The sequence below is a fragment of the Archocentrus centrarchus genome, chromosome 17 (assembly GCF_007364275.1).
Source record: "Archocentrus centrarchus isolate MPI-CPG fArcCen1 chromosome 17, fArcCen1, whole genome shotgun sequence".
Taxonomy (NCBI): Eukaryota; Metazoa; Chordata; class Actinopteri; order Cichliformes; family Cichlidae; genus Archocentrus; species Archocentrus centrarchus.
In genome coordinates this window covers 35,280,566-35,303,950 of record NC_044362.1, presented here as the reverse complement: position 1 = coordinate 35,303,950, position 23,385 = coordinate 35,280,566, and the positions used below count along the sequence as shown (strand labels likewise).

The window sequence follows — 23,385 nt, the reverse complement described above, 5'->3', positions numbered from 1 at the left end:
GGGAGAATATTCATTTTGATTGTTTCAACCCTTCAAAAAGAAAGACAGCGGCAATATTTCCCATCTTTTTAAATCTTTTTGGATTTGATCCAATATCTTCCTATAGTTTGAATTATACAATTGAGAAATATTCGTAGTGATGTTAATTCCCAGGTATCAAAACCCGTTGGGTGACCAATTAAATTTAACTGTTTCAGCTAATTCTGAGGGCCAATACCCCTTTATCATCATGGCTTCAGATTTTGATTCATTCACTTGGTACCCTGGTTCACTTGTCCTTCAAACAATTTAGAATATTTGGTATAGAAATTATTGGGTCTCTAATATATAATATGACATCATCAGCATACATTGACAACTTATGGGTCTTGATTTTATCTGACATGCCTATAATAGATGGATCAGTCCTGATTAACTCTGCTAAAGGCTCAATGCTAATAGCAAAACTGGTGATAAGCACCATCCTTGGTGCGTTCCTCTTTTTAGGGGAAAGCTTTCTGACAAATGACCATTTACGCGTACTCTAGATGTTGGACTGGAATACAATACTTCAAACCATTTAATGAAATTTTCATTGAAGCCCATTTCCAGTAGGACCTGCTTTAAGTACATCCAGTCCACCCGAACAAATGCTTTCTCAGCGTCCAAACTAAGCAGCATTGAAGGGTGTGGACCTTGTTGGCCTACTGATATTATGTTTAGGGTACGTCTGATGTTATTTATTCCTAATCTTTTGGGTATGAATCCCATTAGATCAGGGTTAAAACATCTGATTTAAATGGTGAAATTTCACTTTTTTGTGATTTACTTTTGTTAAACTAAACTGAAAAAAAAAATCAACTGAAATTCAATTTATTCTAGTCTTTCGTTTTACCATTGTGGGATTTCATTTAAAACTGAGGCCTTAAAGACATAAAATCAGAATCCTCAAAGTTTAAGGAGGGCGACAAAGCAAACTGGTTCCTGATGACTAACTTTAAGATGAGTCCAAGTCATTAACAGTGAGAAAACACTCAGCTTAAATTCAGAGGTAATGATTTACACATTTGCTTAGCAAGGAAAAGGTCACTGGTTCAATTGCAGTCGGAGACATGAATCCCGTTTGGGTTCCGTTAGGAACCCTGGCGTAACTCTGTCAAATCAAACATGTGGAGCTACTCACCATGTTCCCCTTGGACAGGTGAGCAGCTGAAAGTCCCTATAAATACTCTATTTGAAACACTGTCTCTGACATGCACTTGTTTTTTAAAATCAAATACTTGCTAGTGCTGATGTAATTTGACCTACTTTAAACTTCCTGTCACAGACAGAGCGAGGGAGACGCTCTACTGTCGGGGCTGCAGTCCGGTTAGTTCTCAACATCTCAGAAACAACAGCTAACTCACACTGTACATGAATACAAAAGGACGTGCTGCCAACCTGAGAGGCAGCAATTCCAGGGGTGTCAAACATATGGCCCCAGGGCCAGAACCATCCCATCAACGGGATCAATCTGAACTTCAGGAAATATGAAAAAGAACCACAAAAATGTTGGACTCGAACCTGCATTTTGTATCAGATTTACAGCCTTTAACTGACAAAGATGTCACCCACGGCCTGTCACACTATACCCAGGGTTCTAGCCAGGACAAATTCAGCCTGGCACATGTGTGTGTTGGGGTGGGGGCTAATTAGCATCAAGTTGCTAATGCTAATTAGCTTACTGATGCTAAAAGCTAAATGCTGTGCCAGCTTACTAATTCCGTGACAATGAACAGTTGAATAATATTATGTATGTAATGTTCTCTGATGGTTGGTCCTATGGGTCATTGAAGGCACCGGAATCTGATTGGACCATGTAACTTGATGACAAAGTATAGATCCCTCTGAAAATAAGATGCACATTTACCTGCAGCTATTGTTAATAAACATTCCTTAAGCAACACGTCAGTGTGTTATCCAGGTGAGTCTATGAAGACAAGGAACAAGACAAGCCCCTGGGATTTTATGTTTGATATTAAGCCCAAAATTGAAAAAACGTGGAGCATTATGAAACGAAAAATAAGATAAACACGACCCTGGACTGTTGAGCTGCCATCCAATTCAAAATTAGCTAATAATTTTGTAACATGGTAAATTTTGAGAGATTTGCAAATCATTGCATTCTGTTTTTAATTTCCATTTTACGCAGCATCCCAGTTTTTTGGAATTGAGATTGTAACCAGACCCTGAACAGGATAAGTGGAAGAGAATGAAAGGATGGATGGATGGAAGGTAGGTATCTGTACCAGCAGGAGAGCAAAGCAACATATTTTACCTTCAGTGAAAGGATTAGGCCTGAATCAGAAAACATTAGTCTGCAGATGTCAGCTGAACAGAAAAAACTGCAGACCGAGAATACTTCTGTATGTTCTTTATATTTTTTAAGCTGCTTTTATTTATTATAATTCTTCTGTTTATTTTTTAGTAGTAAAACTATCGAACATCCAGTGGGGCAAAATGTAACCCCCCCCACACTCCTCCAGTTTATGGAGCAAATATGCATTACCCATTCATCAAATATTAATTTCTATTAGACACTCCCCTTTAATGGGCAACAAAGCCAAGCCGGAAGCCACATGACCATCCTGTAGGTGCCTCATTGGAGGATGTGTATGCGGATGTCTCTGATTGGTTGTTTTGTATTTTTCTACTGTGCCTGATTTAAAATGTAACAGACAAAAGCTGATGACAATTTAAATTTCTCTTGCTGCAAAAGCTGGAAAGATAATCTGACAGCTTATATGACAAATCAAAGAGGTTTTTGGTAAATCATCATCAATCCCTTAAAGAAGCTCTAGCCATGATGGTGTCCAGCATCTGTCTTCCTGCTCTGAGTGAAAATCCACTGAAAACAAAAACATGTCTAACACACCTCCAGATAAAAACCATCAAAGCGCTCAGGCTGGGTGGAGGCTGCTCTGCTAGACAAACTGGAAGGTTTCCAGTCATCATGAGAAACTGCTGCTCAGCTCTGAAAAATCAGGGTGCGCAATTAAAGTAAAGCGAAGCGAGCCAGCAGGTCTGTGGGAAACTAATCGATTCACTGGTCTGCCGTAAAAAACAGACAAACCCATCCATTAAAAATAATTTCAACTTCAGCCAAACCAACTATATGAAACAAATACATCGCTTTTACAAATGCAGTCTGATTTTTCCGATATCTAAGCTGAGACTTCTTGTTCCTTCCATCTGCTGCTCTTTGTTTACAAGTACAGATACATTTCAAAAAGCTAACGTAGGGTTTATGACACATACACACACAAATTATGGGAACTGAACCAGAAGCTATGGAGACGTACTTATGTGCAGTTATTCAAAAAGTCAGTCTGAAGCCAGCTGTGATGACCTACGTTATGAAGGTAGAATTTTGACTGGTTGTTTGAACAGGTAAGAGTGACAGTGGCATTACTGCCCCCTGGTGGACAGTGAAGGAAATGGACTGGCATTTATGGCTACATTCACACTACAACCTGAAGTGACCCAATTCCGACTTTTTATGAAATCCGATTTTTTTTGCGTGGTCGTTCACATTTCCAAATATATGCAACTTGGATGTGATCTGTGTGTGAACTGCAGACGACCCTAAAGTGTCCCGCACACACAGTAGAGGACGCAATAACGTCACTCGTACTGAGCATGCTCATTGTTTACAGAAGTAAGCTTGTTTTCCTTCCCGCGTCCGCGTAACGGGACACAGAATAGTGACGTTTGTCTAGTATCAATGACGTGCAGGTCAGATAAATGCGACCTGGCCGTACAGACACAGGTCGCATTTGAAAAGATCGGATACGCATCAGATTTAGGACCACATATCCAAGTGGCCTGGGGTCACAGATCCAATTTCAAAAAAATTGGATCTGTGTTGTTCAGACTGTCATGAAAAGATCGGATACAGGTCGCATGAGGGCAAAAAAAAAAAAAAAGGGAATAGGGCAGTGTTAATTTTGACAGCAAATTTTAATTTAGTTTTAGTCAGTCTTTTGACAAAAATGTAATTTAGTTTTAGTCATAATTTAGTCATCTGAATAGTTTTAGTTTTAGTCTAGTTTTAGTTGACAAAATTATCCTAAGAATATAGTCGACTAAAAGTAAAATGTAAATGCTTTTTCTTCAGTTCCCTTGAGTTAGTCATTATACACACTTACACACAATGAAACATTTATTAAAAGTTATGGAATATTATTAATAATAACATTAGCGTTTCACCTGCTTCCCACACACCTGATCATTAACACCACCTTACTGAGATAATACGAGCGTTTTACAGCAGGACGCTCTGAAAGGTACAGGGCAGTGTTCAGGACTAAGATTAGGAAAGGCTAATCCACCGCGGTGTGGAGATTTTCTCTAAACATAAACGCTAAACTGGGAAAAAAAACTTTACCCTGCATGACATTAAAATGCTGACCTTTGCATGGAGATCTGGGTGACTGGTTTGCAGATGTCGTTTAAGATTTGTCCTGTTTTTACCCGAGATAGTCGCCCCACATGGTTTACACATCGTTTTGTTTGTCACAGCGTCAAAGGACAAATGTGTCCATACATCAGCTCATCTCTTTCTCCCTGCTGACACGGTTTACATAACTTAGTTCTATCGGAAGGAACGACCAATCACAGGCTAGTTTGCCCTTCCCGGGTTTAGAGCAAATTTGTGCAACTGTGCGTTTGACTGGATATTTTCCTAACTTGTTAACTTGTCCCGCCGTGTCACAAAATTAAATAAGTTCTGATTGGATTTCGTCCCTGCCAAGCATTTTTGTCTTGTTTTCATTCGTTGACAAAAATGTCAATTAATTTCCTCATCGTTTTTATCATTTTAGGTAATTTTTATTTAGTTATCGTCTCGTTATCGACGAAAACATTTCGTCAATGAAATTAACACTGGAATAGGGTCACTGCAGGCTGCAGTGTGAATGTAGTCTATATGGTACTTTTAAAGCCATACGAAGTAAACACTGACGGGTATGTTTGCAAAGCTCCACCTATGGAGTATCAACCAGACTGAAACACTAAGCCTCTGAGGGCAACAGCTGATTCTTCAAGGCTTAAGCAGCAGCCAGCAGATATCCCACCGAAGACTTCCTGTTCTGTCCACCAGTCATGTTTACAAGTGCATGTGAGTTTATAAAGGCTAAATCAATGTCACAACAGCTGAAGGTCTCAGTAAATTATTGTACTCTCCACTCAGACTGTTGACCTGCACGCACCCAAACCTGGCTCAAACCTGGCTGATTAACAGAACCTGAAACTCTGGCTGGTACCAAAAATCATCTGCCTATCCAACAGATTCTATATATTCCTATTCATATATCTGTTTACAGAAATAAATAAATATTCTCACTGTCATTTACTATGATTTCCTAAAATGTAATTTAAAAAGTCCAAAATCACCTAACGTCAATTACAGCTGCGAACAGCGGCGTCAATTACAATCCAACCAGGCAGCTGATCACCTCACCAAAGCAGAACCAACTCATTAACTGAGAGCTTGAATCAGACAAAAAAACATGTAAATAAAACATCTAAAGAGTGTTTGATGCACTTAAACATTAAAAAAATTAATCCGAGAGTAAACACTGACCTCCAGGAAAAGAAAACGTTCCGAGTCTTTCATCACTTTTTCACATTATAAACTGGAAGCTGTACTTCTATTTGTCTGTTGTGTTTTCTCTAATAATTAACATTAGCTGAGCAAGAGCTTCACAGCACTGGAGAGGGGCCCTAGACCTCCAAGAGCCCCAAAAACAGCAGATTCACAAAGAGCCTGCAGGCTTTTGGTAATAATTTGGTAAGTGCAGAGAGGCAGAGGAGCTGAGTTACAATATCAGCTAAGCTGGTCACTGCAGTATTCGGTCCAAATAAAGTCACTTTAATCACATCACCAAAATAAAGGACCAGCAGGCTTTGTTCTCCCTGAGCCTCATCTAAAGGGTTAATCATGCCATGGAAACCTCCACCTGTGCAGATGGTGTTCTTTAGAGTTCATGGCTCAAGTCGTACCAGACATTTGCAGTTTCAACTCCAAACCATAAAATTATCCTGGATTATATCCTGGTGAATCCTTAAAGCGATATGGTCCACAGAAAGGTTCAACAAAAATTCAACAAGTTGCAAAAATATCGGTTAACAGAATGATGGATTTTGGTTAGTTTTACAATAAAGAAAAAAAATCATAATTAATCATTCCAGTCAATTAAGCTCAAAATGATTAAACAAGATCATTCACAGACTTTGAAGCTTGTAGATTTATTAAACTTCTAAAGAAGAAGCATGGCTCTCTTTGACCTTTAACTATAATTGAGCTAAATAAGCTAAACAAATGTGAATTAAAGTAACCCTCTCTGTGTTTTACAGAGAGGTGAAAGGAAACAAGGACGTCAGTGTCCACATCAATCAGACTGATAAGCCAAAACTGCTGGAAGTCACTCCGCTTTCCACTGCCTTCATTTTAAAGTGCACGGTGCCTCGTACACATCAGCTGCACTTTAACCAGCAATTTTCATCCACTTTGCATTTCTGCATTTGGATGATAGAAGAAAGTGCAGAGGCTCTGCTCGCAGCAGGCTTCACACCAGTGTGACACTTTAAACTGCAACGTCAGAAAGAAATATTTCTATTCAGCTTTGTGTTTTCTATTTAACTGCCCCCTTTATTGTAATTTTAACCTTACTTTTACCTTACATTTTTACCTAGACTTATGTAAATTTCTGCTCCACCAGAAATTTAATTAACACCTCACCCAAGAGATGCCCAGGAGACATCCTAGGCCACTTTTCCACCAACGGGGTTCCGGTGCCAGTATTTGAACCGTTCAGCGGTTTTTCCACCACAAATGCACTCGGTGCTCGGCCGAAAAACGGGTTCAACTCAGGCCCCGCAAGCTAGCTGGTCTGGAACCAAGAACGTGCGACGAAAGCGGCAGAAGGGCCTGACTCTGCCGTCTCAACATAAACTTTTCTACCATATTACATGTGTATTACATGAGATTTTCACAGCTGTGAATTAGGTTGGGCTCTAAGGCTGAACTTGCTGCTTTGTATCAGTTCATATCACAGATAAGAGGACACAAAGTGATAATCATTACAAAGTGTGTAATGATTATCACCGAGACCTGGCTAAACCCCCACATTCCCGATGCTAGCGTGCAGCTAGCAGGCCGCACTCTGCTACGCGGAGATCGGACCAAGGACTCCGGTAAGAGCAGGGGAGGGGGTCTCTGTATTTACGTGCATGAGGACTGGTGTAACAACGGAACAATCATAGACAAACATTGTTCCCCAGACCTCGAGTACATGTCTGTAAGATGTCGGCCCTTTCCCTGGCCCAAGCAGTCATCCCCCCCTGCCTAAAAACAGCCACAATCATCCCCGTGCCCAAAAGGTCATCTGTCACCAGCCTAAATGATTACCGCCCTGTGGCCCTCACACCGGTAATCATGAAGTGCTTTGAGAGGCTGGTTCTCCAGCACATCAAAGACCACCTGCCCCCCACTTTCGACACCCATCAGTTTGCATATCGAGCAAACAGATCCACAGAGGACGCCATCGCTGTAGCTCTCCACTCTGTGTTGAGCCACTTGGAGCAGCAGCAGAGCTACGCTCGCATGCTCTTTGTGGATTACAGCTCAGCGTTCAACACAATCATCCCGGACATTCTCAACACAATCATCCCGGACATTCTCACCACCAAACTGCACACCCTGGGCCTCCCCCCTCTCACATGTTCCTGGATAAAGGACTTCTTAACCAACCGGCCCCAGACTGTGAGGCTTGGCCCCCATCTCTCCTCCACCCGCACACTGAGCACTGGCTCCCCACAGGGCTGTGTGCTGAGCCCCCTCCTGTACTGCCTCTACACCCATGACTGCAGTCCGGCCCACAATAACAACCTCATCGTCAAATTTGCTGACGACACCACAGTGGTCGGACTCATCTCGAAGGGAGACGAGGCAGCTTACAGAGAGGAGGTCCTGAAGTTGACAGCCTGGTGTTCAGAGAACAACCTGGTACTGAACACCATGAAAACCAAAGAGATCATCATCGACTTCAGGAAGCACAGGACTGACCCAGCTCCCCTCTACATCAACAGCGAGCATGTGGAGAGGGTCCACACCTTCAGGTTTCTTGGTGTCCTCATCTCTGCTGATCTCTCTTGGTCAGATAACATCACAGTTGTTATCAGGAAGGCTCAGCAGCGACTTCACTTCCTGAGGGTCCTCAGGAAGAACAACTTGGACTCAAACCTGCTGCTGACCTTCTACCACTCATCCATTGAGAGCCTGCTGACCTACTGTATCACAGTATGGTACGGCAGCTGCACTGAGGCAGACAGGGTCAGGCTTCAGAGGGTAGTCAAGACAGCACAAAGAATCGTTGGCTGCCCTCTCCCCTCCCTGATGGACATCTACACCTCCCGCTGCATCAGCAGAGCCAGGAACATCATCAAGGACAGCTCACACCCTGGCTTTGACCTGTTTGACCTGCTGCCCTCTGGCAGGCGCTACAGGTGCATCAAAGCCAGAACAAACAGACTCAAGAACAGTTTCTTCGCCAGAGCAATCACCACCCTGAACTCACACACTCACCCACTGTAACTGTGCAATATTATATTATTCATACTGAACAATATCTGACATTCCTATATTGTGTAATATCCGGTATTCATTCACTAGTGCAATATTCATTCACCAAGTGCAATATTCATCATCTTCATTATTATATGTATACACATATTTACTTTTCTTACAATGTACAGATGCACCAATGTATGTATATATTTTTATACATGCTATTTTTTGTATATTTTACACATTGTTTATTTCTGTATATCTCTTGATTATATTGATCATACTAGATTATAATATTTTCATAATATTTTTATTTTAGCACTGAACAGGAGTGGCCCTCCAATCTCATTGTACATCCTGTATAATGACAATAAAGGCATTCTATTCTATTCTATTCTCTACTTGTCGTCTTGATCGTATTTTCTGTCTGTGTTTCCCTCTGTGCTGCACACAGATGCTGCAGTAGTTTGGTTTGGACCGTAAAATGTGTTCGCAGAACAAGAAAGGGGAGCGTGTTCTCCCACGTTTGCGCTCCGCGGTTTCTGTGTCCAGACGAGGACCCGCCCACACTCATACGTAAAAGAGCAGATCGCAAGCGCAACGGAAACGCGGGCCCGTTCCTAAGCTTTTCGCTGGTTCTTTTGGGAACAGCACGGGGACCGGCACCCCAGCGGTAGAAAAGGGGTATTAGTCAGGTGCCCAAACCACCACAGATGGTTCCTTTTGATGTGGAGGAGCAGCAGCTCTACTCGGAGTCCCTCCCTAACCCTGACCCAATCTCTAAGGGGGAGGCCAGCCGCCCTGCAGAACAAGCTTATTTCTGCTGTGATCTTGTTCTTTCGGTCACTAGCCACAGCTCGTGACTTGGTTAGGGTAGGGACGTAGATCGACCAGTAAGTTATTTAAAAAAAATTTTTATTTAAAAAGACCGTAAAAGTGTCAATAAAACCAAATAAATGATGGCAAAGACTTGAAATAAACGGAGAACACAACTGAATGAGAGAAAAGCGGAACACTTCAGCTTGTTACATCTTCCCTATTCACAGCACATATTCTAAATGGCAACAATTTCACAACTCATTTTCACCAAAAACAAAGATTTATGGCCTTATTGTTAGATTAACAATCCTTTATTGTTGACCTATTAATTCTATAATGTATTGACTTTAATGTTTACGGTGTTTTCCAACAATTATTTTATGTGTACTGCGATTTTGGTATTTAACTACTTGTAAAATTTCCTTGAGTATCTTGAAAGGCAACTATAAAAAAAAAAATGTATCCATCCATCCATTTTCTTCCGCTTATCCGGGGCCCGGTTCGCGGGGGCAGAAGCCTAAGCGGAGAAGCCCAGGCTTCCCTCTCCCCAGCCACCTCCTCCAGCTCATCCAGAGGGACCCCAAGGCATTCCCAGGCCAGCCGAGATACATAATCTCTCCAGCGTGTCCTGGGTCTACCACGGGGCCTCTTCCCGGTGGGACATGCCCGGAACACCTCACCCAGGAGGCGGCCAGGAGGCATCCTAATCAGATGCCCGAGCCACCTCAACTGGCTCCTTTCGATGTGGAGGAGCAGCGGCTCTACTCTGAGCCCCTCCTGGATGGCCGCACTCCTCACCTTATCTCTAAGGGAGAGGCCAGCCACCCTTCGAAGGAAACTCATTTCTGCCGCTTGTATCCCTATTATTATTAATATACTTGATGCCTTTAACCACAGGAGTTATCCATTGAGTGCCTGACCTGAGGCCTGCATTACAAGGCAGGATTTGGGGCTTACTGAGGTAACTGCAGGTTTAACCCTGAGTTTTGCTATGAAGGTGGTTCCCATCTTACCAGGATACATCCCCACAACAACTTATGCTGTAGACCTGAGTTGCTCTGGAGCAGATTATGTTTGACATTAGAGACCAAGAGGTATGAAATCACCACATACTGACCAATCAGACCTCTGGAAAATAGCATCCCCATTCCTGGAAGATCCCTGAAAGCTTAGTGTACAGAAAGAAAGAAGATCTGAAGTTTTTTAACAAAGTTTAAAGTTTTTGTCTATATCTGATTAGTAAGTCATATAGATTCTCCAAAGCAGCTTTATTCCTGATATTTTTCCTAATGGGTGTGAATTTGATTATTCTACAAGCATTAATGTGTGATCCTAAAACAGGGCACCCTACTTGTTCATCTTGTAGCAGATCTGTAAAATAGAATAGCAGGCGAAGTCTACGTTTTATTTGTTCCTCTCATAGCGTGAAACACCACCGGGGGCTGCAAAGGAAACAATGTGATACCAAGAAGTCGTAACTTACGCAGTCGACATTTTTGCAGGTTCCCTTTCCTGGTTTCAAATAAATTAAACTTTATTAATATAGGAACAGCCAAAGCACACAAAGCTCACGTTCCTACAAAGGTTTTAATATTTTTTCCTCTCACACACACACACTGCTGCTTTCAGTCTAGATTGTGTTCAATATCTTTTCAATATATTTTTCTAAAATGTTAGTCTGATCTTTCTGTCACTCTGAGGCCAGCAGACCTGTCCATGTTTCTGATTGGTCAAGTGATCTGGCTCTTTCATGTGAGCACTGACTGATAACCCTGGTTGACTTATCAAGTTTATGAGCACCCTCTCAGCCTGACTGAGATGTCAGTGAGACCACATTAAGAAAGACATCCTCGGTATGTTGGACTTGTTTCGCACTGCAGGTCTCTGGTGCAGACATGAGCAGGTCAAGGATGTACAGGTGTGTGAGGAGGCCGTGGTGCAGACTTACCTGTCATGTCAGCCTTCAGGGCCTCTGCCTGTCTGCTCGGATGTAAAGAGAGAACAGAAGGTTAGACGCGCGCTCACACACTCACGCACACAAACAGAGCATGACAACCTGACAGCACCTGTCTCCAATCATAACACAGCCTCACGCAGCACTTCTTCATTACTGACGGTGCACAGAAGACCTGGAGGCTGCTCCGCCCGCTATGGCTTTATTAAAGCTCCAACAGTTTAGATCAAATGTCGACAGGAGGGCAAAGAGGAGACACCGGGCTCCGGCTACTTCCTGGATCCAAAATGTACCCACACAAACAATAAACTCTCGGAACCCACCCGCCCACTGCTGGTTAACATCTGTACACCCAAACCAGTATCACAAACACCCTGATGGAGTACAGGTTGAGGAGGCTGGAGTGAAAATAGATGATCGGAAATCAGATGTACCTCCCCAGAAAGGAAACGCTAACGTGACATACGCAGCAGGAAGCTAGCTAGCTAAAACTAGCAACAACACAGTAGGAAACGTATGGCGGGTAAACGCTCACCTGGCCTTAAATTAGCACATCAAAGACCACACCTGTGTGTAGCTGGATAGGATTTAAATAAATATTCCCCACCTAAGACTGAAAGAGCGCGAGGCAGCGGCACGCGGAGCATACGATTGTTTGTTGACGTGTGAAGCTAACATTAGCTAAGGGGGTGGTCCCCGGAGCAGCTAGCTCCTGTGTTAACAGCCAAACCAAACAAGCCTCGTTTGGGGCTAAAACGTCCGGTTCTGGCCGCTCTCGGGCCAACGCGGGGCGGACAGAGTATTCCGTGCTGAGCTTACCGGAGGTACTGGGCGCAGAGGTTCATCCTGCCGGATCGCCGGTCTTTCAGACAACTACTGGTCCCAAAGCTAACGTTCCACCTGGCGCCATATTGTTCCTGTCTGACCCGCGGAGGGGGTGGCGGAGGGGGTGGCGGGGGGTGTGTGCTCATAACTCATAATTAAAAATATAAATTATAGTGTTAGAGCCAACCGGCCACAAAATTTTAGTAATAGTCTTGGTAAATTATATTTAATTAATTAAAAAAAAAAAGAAAAAGCTTCAGGAAGTCCAGAGGCAGCAGCCAGATGTTACCACGGATGTTCCCGCACCTTCTCTGTCCAGGAGATTGTAACCTTCAACCAGGTGACAGGTGTCAGGTTAGAAGGAAGTCTGGAATCGGTGTGCTGTTTCTTCAGTATCAGAGTCACAATACTAATAATAATACCACCACTGTTACAGGTGCTCAGTTAAAATACAAACAATAGAAAATGTAAACATAACATGTAAAAATAAGTAAAAGTGAGGTGCCCAAAGTGCAAAGTTAAACAACATTGTTAACAAAAGTTTTTCATCTTCCTGGGACACCCTAAGTGCTAATTATAACTTCAAATCAGTAAAAGAGTCTGAGCAGCACCTAAAAGGACATTTATGGAGGATATTCCTCTTTGCTCGAGATTATTTTCAATAAAGCTGCGATCTATCTGACTGTACTGTCAATTTCTGCAATTAAAAGCTCACCACTTATTCGTACCGTTTGATTCCATTTGCTAAACAAGCACAAAATCATTTTTAAGCTCTTTGGAGGCTGTTTTTTTTTTTCTTTTTTCAGAGCAGGGTTCAGATCCAAATCTGCATTTCAGCAAAACACCAGTTTCTGTCTGAGCCTGAGGGTTGGCCTGTTATGTATTAGAAACATTGAAATTACACTATTTAATCACTTTTAAATGTATTTCCATAGTTATAATTATCTGGAAAACTTAATTAAACTCAGAGAATCGATGTGTCGATTCAGAATTTTCACTTTGCCCGAACAAAGACACCTCCTATTTTCATTTCACTGCTCGACTCTTTAATCTTAAATGAATGTGAAGATGCAAAAACATGAATAAAAACACTTTTTAAAAAAAGAATTTTCATTGTTCAGCACCCATTACACATACACATAAAGTTTTTACATTCAACTCCAAAGTGTAATGACAGGAAAATGGCCGCAGATGATGTTGTAAGGCAGCTGGTCTCATTATCAAAGTGGCAATAAACATTTTTTCTTTATTAGTTTGCTCAAACCTGTAATGATAAAGTAAATGTAAATGACACCAACTTGCAGGAACAGATGCCGCTTTTTTCATTCAGTTTGGGGATTCATTTCCACAGAGTGGTTTTAACCTCACAGCCTGGGGGCCAAAACCGACTCTTTCCTCATCTGTGAATGGTCCAGCTAACAGTTCAGCTTCTCCGTCAGTTTTGGCCCATGTAGTTGCAGCTGCAGTCTGCACAGCACATCCAAAACAGCTGAGACCTGCTGAACCCACACTGAACTTAAGTGATCGGCCCACCGTCACAGACACCCGAGCAAACTTTATGAGTCAGGATCCACATGCTCCAATGTCTGGTTCTAAGAGGGATATTTTCCAGGAAAATGAATAGTTGATCGCACAACAACGCAAAGCAGAACAAGTTTGTTTACCTCGGTCGCTTTGTGGAGTGACCGTGGAAATTCAGAGATAAAAACTGCATTCACAACAGGTTTTAAAACGATGTTTATCTTCCTTAATTTTTACTGATTAAGTAAAAACACAGCCGGGTTAAAAGGTCATCTACTGCCACTTCAAACAAGAGGTGGAGTACACCCTACCACATGTAGTATTGCAGGGTCTTTACCCAACAAAATAAAGAGCCTTGAGGTGACAGTTGTTGTGATTTGGTGCTATATGAATGAAACGGAATTAAAACTCACATCCTAAAAATCATTTCATTAAACATACAGCTACAAATACATAAAAAACATCTCTACATACATTTTGTGTGCAAAGGAGCAAAGCTGAAAGGTTCAGGTTCCCCATCAGCACTGAGACCACAGGAGGACGCCTCAGCGCCGTCCTCTCTGAGCAGAGGCTACTGTGACTGAAGAGCTTTAATTTATTAACAATATTAAGAAGAATAAAGTGCTTTTCAACACTCAGATTTGAGAAATCACATTAATACACTTGAAATTATCTGACTTTAACCTTCTGAATTCTTTCACACCTTTTCCCCCCTTGGGTGTTTCAGGCTGGCAACGTCTCACGTGTGAATCTTCATGTGGCGCAACAAGTGGCTGTTCTGACTGAAGCTTTTCCTGCACATTTTACAGTCCAGCGTCTCACCTGTGTGAGTCCTCATGTGAGTTTTTAACATTGCCGACTGAATAAATCTTTCCCCACAGGTGCCACAGGTGTACGGCTTCTCCCCCGTGTGCGTCCTTATGTGGTTTTTCAGCGTGGACGACTGATTAAATCGTTTTCCGCAGGCATTACAGGCGTATGGTTTCTCGCCTGTGTGAATTCTCATGTGATTCAGCAGATGGCCACGCCGGCCAAAACGTTTGCTGCAGGTTTCACAGGAATACGGCTTTTCCCCCGTGTGCGTCCTCATGTGGACCGTTAAGTCCCGACTCTGAATGAAACTTCTGCTGCACATTTCACAAGAATACGGCTTCTCGCCTGTGTGGGTCCTCATGTGGAGCACCAACTTATCACTCCTGACAAAACCTTTTCCGCAGGTTTCGCAGGAATATGGTTTCTCGCCCGTGTGGATTCTTTCGTGATATTTCAAGAAATAAATCTCATAGAACCGCCGGCCGCAGGTCCCGCAGGCGTACGGCTTCACACCCGTGTGGATCCTCCGATGTTTTATCATCCGGGACCTGTGCTGAAAGGCTTTTCCACAAACATCACATTTCACACACTTCTTACCCGTGTCAGTAACACAGCGGCTCTCTAACCTGTGAGAGCTGTTCACACTGTTTATGTGCTCTTCATAAGTAGCAGTCACCATGAAGGGATGGCTCTCCTGCCCCACTACAAGCTGCTCTCCCCCCTGACTGCTGCAGAGCTCTTCCTCTTCCTCTTTAATCTGTGGAGATTCTGGTTCCTCCTGGGCCACACTGGAGCTCCTCACCTGGTTACAGAGCTGCTCAGTGAGAACCTCCTCCTCCTTATAAATGTGTTGGTGTGGGAGGTCTGAAAGCACAAATTGAGACAAGAAAAGGTTTACACATGACAGATCTAACTAACCCCAGGTCTGCTAACTCTAGAGACTCAGTGGAATCAAATGTCTGTCTCCATCATGCATGAAAAACTGTTTTTTATCATTCCACGTTATCAATAAATGTCACACAGTTAGTATTACATAGGTGTATTATAACATCAGTTTTTCCAGTATTTTAAGGCTCCATCTCCTGACCTTCTCCCAGAAACACAACTTTCATGGCCCTCTAACTTAATTATTTTCTTCTGTTTTTTGTTGTTCTTTTGTTATTCAGTTCCCAATTTATGAAACACAATCGACATACATAATCCAGATCTGGGTGCAGCTGATTTCTGCACTTAAACCATGACATGAAGTGGAGCCATGGGTGCCCCTGGGTGGATGTATGTGACAGTTAGCTGCTGACTTTGGTAAAGTCTGGAAGATCTGAACAGTTTCAAGCTTCCTGAATAATCGAGTCAGGAGGGAAATGTTGTAAATATGTTAAGTTACAGCCAGATTCTCCTTTAAAACGAGCCATCCTACAAGCTGCACAAACAGCAGCTGTGTGTCTGTGTGTGAGGAACAAAGTACAACAAAAATATTTCCTTTACACAGTACAGAAAATAATTCAATTAAATTCAATTCAATTCAATTTTATTTATATAGCGCCAAATCACAACAAACAGTCACCTCAAGGCGCTTTGTATTGTGGGTAAAGACCCTACAATAATACAGAGAAAACCCAACAGTCAAAACGACCCCCTATGAGCAGCACTTGGTGACAGTGGAAAGGAAAAACTCCCTTTAACAGGAAGAAACCTCCATCAGAACCAGGCTCAGGGAGGGGGGGTCATCTGCTGTGACTGGTTGGGCTGAGGGGAGAGAAAGACATGCTGTGGAAGAGAGCCAGAGATTAATATCAATTAATGATTAAATGCAGAGTGGAGTATAAACAAAGTAAATAAGGTGAATGAGAAGAAACAGTGCATTATGTGAACCCCCCAGCAGACTAGGCCTATAGCAGCATAACTAAGGGATGGTTCAGGGTCACCTGATCCAGCCCTAACTATAAGCTTGATCATAAAGGAAAGTTTTAAGCCTAATCTTAAAAATAGAGAGGGTGTCTGTCTCCCGAATCCAAGCTGGGAGCTGGTTCCACAGAAGAGGCGCCTGAAAGCTGAAGGCTCTGCCTCCCATTCTACTCTTAAGTATCCTAGGAACCACAAGTAAGCCAGCAGTCTGAGAGCGAAGTGCTCTGTTGGGGTGATACGGGATTATGAGGTCTTTGAGATAAGATGGGGCCTGAATATTCAAGACCTTGTATGTGAGGAGAAGAAATTTATATTCTATTCTAGATTTAACAGGGAGCCAATGAAGAGAAGCCAATATGGGAGAAATATGCTCTCTCTTTCTAGTCCCTGTCAGTACTCTAGCTGCAGCATTTTGGATCAGCTGAAGGCTTTTTAGGGAGCTTTTAGGACAGCCTGATAATAATGAATTACAATAATCCAGCCTAGAAGTAATAAATGCATGAATGAGCTTTTCAGCATCACTCTGAGAAAGGATGTTTCTAATTTTAGAAATATTGCACAAATGCAAAATAGCGGTCCTCCATATTTGTTTAATATGTGCATTGAAGGACATATCCTGGTCAAAAATGACTCCAAGATTTCTCACAGTGTTACTGGAGGCCAAAGTAATGCCATCCAGAGTAAGTATCTGGTTAGACACCATGTTTCTAAGATTTGTGGGGCCGAGTACAAGAATTTCAGTTTTATCTGAATTTAGAAGCAGGAAATTAGAGGTCATCCAGGCCTTAATGTCTTTAAGACATTCCTGCAGTTTAACTAATTGATGTGTGTCATCTGGCTTCATTGATAGGTAAAGCTGAATATCATCTGCATAACAATGAAAATTGATGCAATGCTTTCTAATAATACTGCCTAAGGAAAGCATGTATAATGTAAATAAAATTGGTCCTAGCACAGAACCCTGTGGAACTCCATAATTAACCTTAGTGTGTGAAGAAGACTCCCCATTTACATGAACAAATTGGAGTCTATGAGATAAATATGATTCAAACCACTGCAGTGCAGTACCTTTAATACCTATAGCAAGCTCTAATCTCTGTAATAAAATGTTATGGTCAACAGTATCAAAAGCTGCACTGAGGTCCAACAGGACAAGAACAGAGATGAGTCCACTGTCAGAGGCTGTAAGAAGATCATTTGTAACCTTCACTAATGCTGTTTCTGTACTGTGATGAATTCTGAAACCTGACTGAAACTCTTCAAATAAACCGTTCCTCTGCAGATGATCAGTTAGCTGTTTTACAACTACTCTTTCAAGAATCTTTGAGAGAAAAGGAAGGTTGGAGATTGGCCAGTGACGTGCAGTCAGGGGAGGCAGGTGAGGCACGGCCTCACCTGTCATCGTGGAAATATAAAATTAAAAAATAAATTAAATGGTTATATTCATTCAGTGATTTGTATTTTAAAGTTCTTTTCCATTTAACTACACCATTTTTAGATTAGTTTTTTCAAAATCGCTGAATTTTCGCATTTGCCGGTCAAATACTAAGAGACGAACGGTGAGGCACCAGCCCGGCGAGCCGCACCACGGATTGCGCAATCCGTGGTGCGGCTCAGTATAGTCATTGCCAATGACTACTAACTGTGCTGGCATGCTATGCAGTGAGACCGGATTACTTTCCGGTCTCACTGCACTTTTACTATATGAACTAAATTTCCATATTTTAGCTGGTGTATATAATGCACAGTTTATTTTTTGTTTTTTTCATTAACAACTGTATGTGTGTGTAATGCATTCTTGTGTTGAGCGATCATGAAACTGCTGCGAAGAGACACTAGGTGAGGCACGCAGTTCTCGTGCCTCATGGTAGGGGGCGCTGGTGATCCCAGGGACTCTACGACTCCTCGGCGGCAAGCTACCATAAACAGTTAGCAAGGCCAGTTAGTTTTTCCTGTTGCTTGGCCTTATGTTCAACATGGAAGATTACATAACTCAACTGAAAGAATTTTCTAAACTGGACTTTCAATCGAAGCAGAAGATAATAATTAAAGGAAGACCAACACCGGAGCTAAAAGGTTTGCTTCAGACTATGTTAATGTTAAACAAAACAACTGTTGCCAATCAAATGGTGAATAAGCTATATGTTTGTAAATCTGATGTGATGACGTCAGTGCCTCACCAGTCACGACCCTCACCGCACGTCACTGAGATTGGCCTATAATTAGCTAAGACAGCTGGGTCAGTGATGGCTTTTTAAGTAAAGGTTTAATTACAGCCACCTTGAAGGTCTGTGGTACATAGCCAACTAATAAAGACTGATTGATCATTTTTAAGATTGAAGCATCAATAATTGGAAAGACTTCTTTGAACAGTCTAGTAGGAATGGGATCTAACAAACATGTTGCTGGTTTGGAGGAAGTAACTATTGAAGTTAACTCTGAAAGATCAACTGGAGCAAAAGAGTCTAAACAAATACCAGCAGTGCTGAAAGCAGCCGAACATGAAGATCAATCTTTGAGATGGTTATGAATAATTTTTTCTCTAATGTCTAAAATTTTATTTGTAAAGAAATCCATGAAGTCACTACTAGTTAACGTGAAAGGAATACTCGGCTCTACAGAGCTCTGACTCTTTGTCAGCCTGGCTACAGTGCTGAAAACAAACCTGGGGTTGTTCTTATTTTCTTCAATTAATGATGAATAGTAAGATGTCCTAGCTTTACGGAGGGCTTTTTTATAGAGCAACAAACTCTTTTTCCAGGCTAAATGAGCATCTTCTAATTTAGTGAGACGCCATTCCCTTTCCAGCTTTCGGGTTATCTGCTTTAAGCTGTGCGTTTGTGAATTATACCACGGAGTCAGGCACTTCTGATTTGAAGCTTTCCTTTTCAGAGGAGCCACAGTATCCAAAGTTATACGTAGTGAGGATGTAAAACTATTGACGAGATAATCGACCTCACTGGGAGCAGAGTTTAAGTAGCTGCTCTGCACTGTGTTGGCACTGAAGAGCATAACAATGAAGGAATTAGATCCTTAAACTTAGTTACAGCACTTTCAGAAAGACTTCTACTGTAATAAAACTTATTCCCCACTGCTGTGTAATCCATTAAAGTAAATGTAAATGTTACTAAGAAATGATCAGACAGGAGGGGGCTTTCAGGGAATACTGTTAAGTCTTCAGTTTCTATGCCATATGTTAGGACAAGATCCAGAGTATGATTAAAGTGGTGGGTGGGCTCCTTTACATTTTGAGAGAAGCCAATTGAATCTAACAATAGATTAAATGCAGTGTTGAGGCTGTCATACTCAGCATCTACATGGATGTTAAAATCACCCACTATAATTATTTTATCTGAACTGAGCACTAAATCAGATAAAAAGTCTGAGAAATCAGACAGAAACTCTGAGTAGGGACCAGGTGGACGATAGATAATAACAAATAAAACAGGTTTTTGATTTTCCCAATTAGGATGGACAAGACTAAGAGTCAGGCTTTCAAAAGAATGAAAACTTTGTCTGGGTCTTTGATTAATTAATAAGCTGGAATTGAAGATTGCAGCTAATCCTCCTCCTCGACCTGTGCTTCGAGCATTCTGACAGTTACTGTGACTCGGGGGTGTTGATTCATTTAAACTAACATATTGATCCTGCTGTAACCAGGTTTCTGTAAGGCAGAATAAATCAATACGTTGATCAATTATTAAATCATTTACTAATAGGGACTTGGAAGAGAGAGACCTAATGTTTAACAATCCACATTTAATTGTTTTATTCTTTGGTGCAGTTGATGAAGCTGTATTATTTATTGTTTTTGAATTTTTATGCTTAAATAGCTTTTTGCTGATTTTAGCTTTGGTTTTTGGTGGTCTGGGAGCAGGCACCGACTCTATGGGGATGGGGTTTTGGGGGGATGGCAGGAGGAGAGAAGCTGCAGAGAGGCGTGTAAGACTGCAACTCTGCTTCCTGGTCTCAACCCTGGGTAGTCAGGTTTTAAGAGGGTTAATAAGAATATCTCCCACATCACTGGTCTGCTGGTTATACTGGGACCATTTAGAATAAAAAACCTCATACATGTTCGCAGATATGAGCCAAGGTTGCCAGCTGCTGTCATGTCTTTAAACATTACAGGCTCCTGGTGAGCATTCCAACCAAGCCGCCACTGTGGATATAAACTGAGGGTTTTCCACAGATGCTACATTTTACAGACTTCACAGATTCTTATCAGTATTACAGGAACTTACAGCAAGTCTCCAACATTGGAGAGCTCTCCACACATCCTGAGTCTACATGTCTCCATCCTTCCTGATCTCGTTTCCCAGCTACAGCAGAGCTGTGGGAGAGGAGCTGCCCGCTGTCTGCTTCTGGTTCAACGTGGTCACTTTCCCAGTAAACAGAAGTCACCGTGACAGCGTCGGTCTCCATCAGTAAAAGCTGCTCCTCTTCTTCTTTAATCTGTGGAGGTTCTGGTTCTTCCTGGGCCACACTGGAGCTCCTCTCCAAGTTAAAGAGCTGCTTCTCAGGAAGAGCCTCCTCCTTAACATCACGCTGCTGTGGGAGGTCTGGAGAGGTAAAGGTAAAATAGAATAGAATGCCTTTATTGATATTATACAGAATGTACAATGAGATTGGATTGGTCAATAATGTCATGACAGGGGAACGTGCAAAAATATCACAACCAACCCAAATGCCTGAAAGCAGGGCTGCTTGATTAATATGGTAATAAGCATAATCACAATAATTTTGGTCAATGTTACGATCAAGATTTTTTTACATAATTATTATGGAAAATATGCTAAATTTAACACAGCTTCAAAGGAAGAAGGAACTCATCTTTTAAAATTTAGTAGCTCTGTAACTTTAACAGATACAAGCTACAACTTCAGTGGAGCATTGTTAGAAAGGAAAAAGCAGCCTGCTGTCTGCAACTAAAAAAATTCACCAAGATGATAATCAATAAATCAAGAGCCCGAAAACCCAAATTCACAACAACTTTAGCAAATCTCTTGAAAGTTGGAAGTAATGTCTGACCTACCCTGAAACTAACCACGCTTGCACATGAAAGTGAAATTAAAGTGTGTATCTGTGACCCTATAGGTGGTACAAGAGGCGGAGCTTTCACACTCCTTTAGGGAAAGGTCAATGCAGTGAATATTCAGGAGGCACCTTCCTGCTGATGGGAGTTCTTCAAACAGGTCAGAGGAACTGAGAAATATCATTTTAGTCTCCAAAGCTGCTGACAGCTCAGAAACAGCTGGGTTTAGTTTGTCATCAGGTTTCAAGCCAGCAAAGAGTTCAATAATCAGAATCAGAATCAGAAGGTTTTTATTGCCATATGGGTGAACGGGTTCAAAGCATTAGGAAATTGCTGCGGTACTTCGTGCTTACATAAAAAACAAATAAGTATAAAAACTATAAGACAATATACAAGTATACAAATTACAAATATACAGAGATATTAGAACTATAACTATAACACAATATTACAAAATTACAAATCAAAAAATAAATCAGCAAACTAACTGAGTACAGGGATGTCTGCATGACTTTGCCTTCAGAAAGTTTATTTTAATACTTTTTCTTTCAGCTGCTCCCTAGACATTCCATGTCCCAATAGCCAGTCTCGATAGCTGGGGATCGGTCCGCCAGCTTCACCTTTCCACCTGTCTCCCTCTCACTCACACACGTATCCAGTCTTGCTTTCACTGCCTTTCATTCCTCTTATCTCCAGAGCATACCTCCACCTCTCCAGACTCTCTTCCACCTGCTCCTGCTCTCACTACAGATCACAGTGTCATATATGAACATCAGAGTCCACAGATCCTGAACTTCAGCCCCTGACAAACACCTGACAGAGGTGACTGAGAACACAAAGTGTGACATTATTTGGTCTTTAACCTACCAGCTCCTGAGTTCAACAGGCCCATGTAAGAACAGAGCAGGTAATATTCAGGTGTGTTCTTTCCACTTATAAGCCCAACCCAGCACCATCCTCAGCTACACCAAACAGCGAGGAGGCTGCATCCTTTTGTGGGCTACATGAGAGCCACAACGTAGGGTGAAAACTGTGAAAGATTAAAGGGTGCCAGCACACCTGTCAGGACACTTTTACTCAACTTTGCAGATGTTAAATTTGAACAGGTTTACTGTGTCCGACTGCTGCTTTCTCTAACTCTGCATGTGAGCTCTCTTCAGCTTCTGCTGTGTGTAACCCCGGAGCCAGGCTGGGTTTTTATAAATGCGCATCTTAACCTGACATCCATGTCCGCTCAGACCGAGTCTGCAGGAAACGCGGCCCGACCGCAGAGGTGTGATCAGGATCCTCTAGGAGTCCCGTTCCTGTGAGCCTCACCTGTCCTGCGCAGCTTTATTTCGGGTTTCCAGGTGATATCCAGCAGTCTGCGCTGACGGTCGATCTCTTCCTCGTACTGGACGATCGTTTTTTCAAACTCTGTGAATATTTCTTCAGCAGCAGCAGTTAGTCGCTCGTTGATAAACTCTCTCAGATACTGAACTGAAGGCATTGTTACTCCAACAGCTCAGAGATTCCGCTCACACACCGCAACACAACCCACTTCCTGCTCACTCACAGGAGCGAAGCGGCTAGCTATTTGTTGTTTACGTCCTCCTGGTGTCACAGTGAGAGGTTCCGACAGAGGAAGTGGGCCTAAATTTGGTTCCGTCTGTAGACATGCACATCTGCACCCGACAGTAGGGTTGCCACCCGTCCCGTAAAATATGGAATCGTCCTTCATTTGGCAGTTAAATGTTGCATCCCGCGATTTGTCCAATACTCATCTTTGTCACACACACATCAACGCTAAATGTAACAATTAAGCACAGAATAAAATACAGCAAAATTGTCGTGGATCCTCTTAGGACCCCCCGGCTTGCCACGGACCGGTGTTACCCGCTGGTGCTGTTTCCTAGCGACAGACGTCACACATCCGCGCCTTTTAAAAAA

General features: G+C 42.3%; 2 protein-coding genes across 4 annotated transcripts in view; both read right to left on the bottom strand.

Moving 5' to 3' along the window:
* The window catches only part of smg7 (SMG7 nonsense mediated mRNA decay factor), a 36,477-nt gene extending 24,179 nt beyond the window's left edge, over positions 1–12,298 (bottom strand). For both annotated transcript variants that reach the window (XM_030752842.1, XM_030752843.1), the window contains exons 1-2: positions 12,180–12,298; positions 11,355–11,386 (exon numbers count right to left, since the gene is read on the bottom strand). In XM_030752842.1, coding sequence (XP_030608702.1) covers positions 11,355–11,386; positions 12,180–12,205 — 58 coding nt within the window. In that variant the 5' untranslated portion in view covers positions 12,206–12,298. The remainder of the gene's footprint in view (positions 1–11,354; positions 11,387–12,179) is intronic.
* A 1,014-nt stretch (positions 12,299–13,312) lies between these two features.
* On the bottom strand, positions 13,313–23,294 carry LOC115796438 (zinc finger protein 501-like). 2 transcript variants are annotated; one of them, XM_030752854.1, is made up of 3 exons: positions 22,774–23,294; positions 20,666–20,983; positions 13,313–15,383 (listed from the first exon to the last, which is right to left on the bottom strand). In XM_030752854.1, the coding sequence occupies exons 1-3, from the start codon at positions 22,943–22,945 to the stop codon at positions 14,446–14,448; spliced, it is 1,428 nt and encodes a 475-aa protein (XP_030608714.1). In that variant the 5' UTR covers positions 22,946–23,294; the 3' UTR covers positions 13,313–14,445. The 2 variants fall into 2 exon arrangements, with proteins under 2 accessions (XP_030608714.1, XP_030608715.1); XM_030752855.1 differs by lacking the exon at positions 22,774–23,294 and adding an exon at positions 22,324–22,357.
* Positions 23,295–23,385: the final 91 nt, after the last annotated feature.

What these genes read in the sequence shown, in the direction of transcription:
- LOC115796438 (XM_030752854.1), bottom strand. Translation starts at nt 22,945, where the DNA reads ATGCCTTCAGTTCAGTATCTGAGAGAGTTTATCAACGAGCGACTAACT. An exon ending in AATAAAGCTGCGCAGGACAG is followed by an intron (nt 20,984 to 22,773) that starts GTGAGGCTCACA and finishes TTACCTCTCCAG; the next exon opens with ACCTCCCACAGCAGCGTGAT. An exon ending in TCCAATGTTGGAGACTTGCT is followed by an intron (nt 15,384 to 20,665) that starts GTAAGTTCCTGT and finishes TTGTGCTTTCAG; the next exon opens with ACCTCCCACACCAACACATT.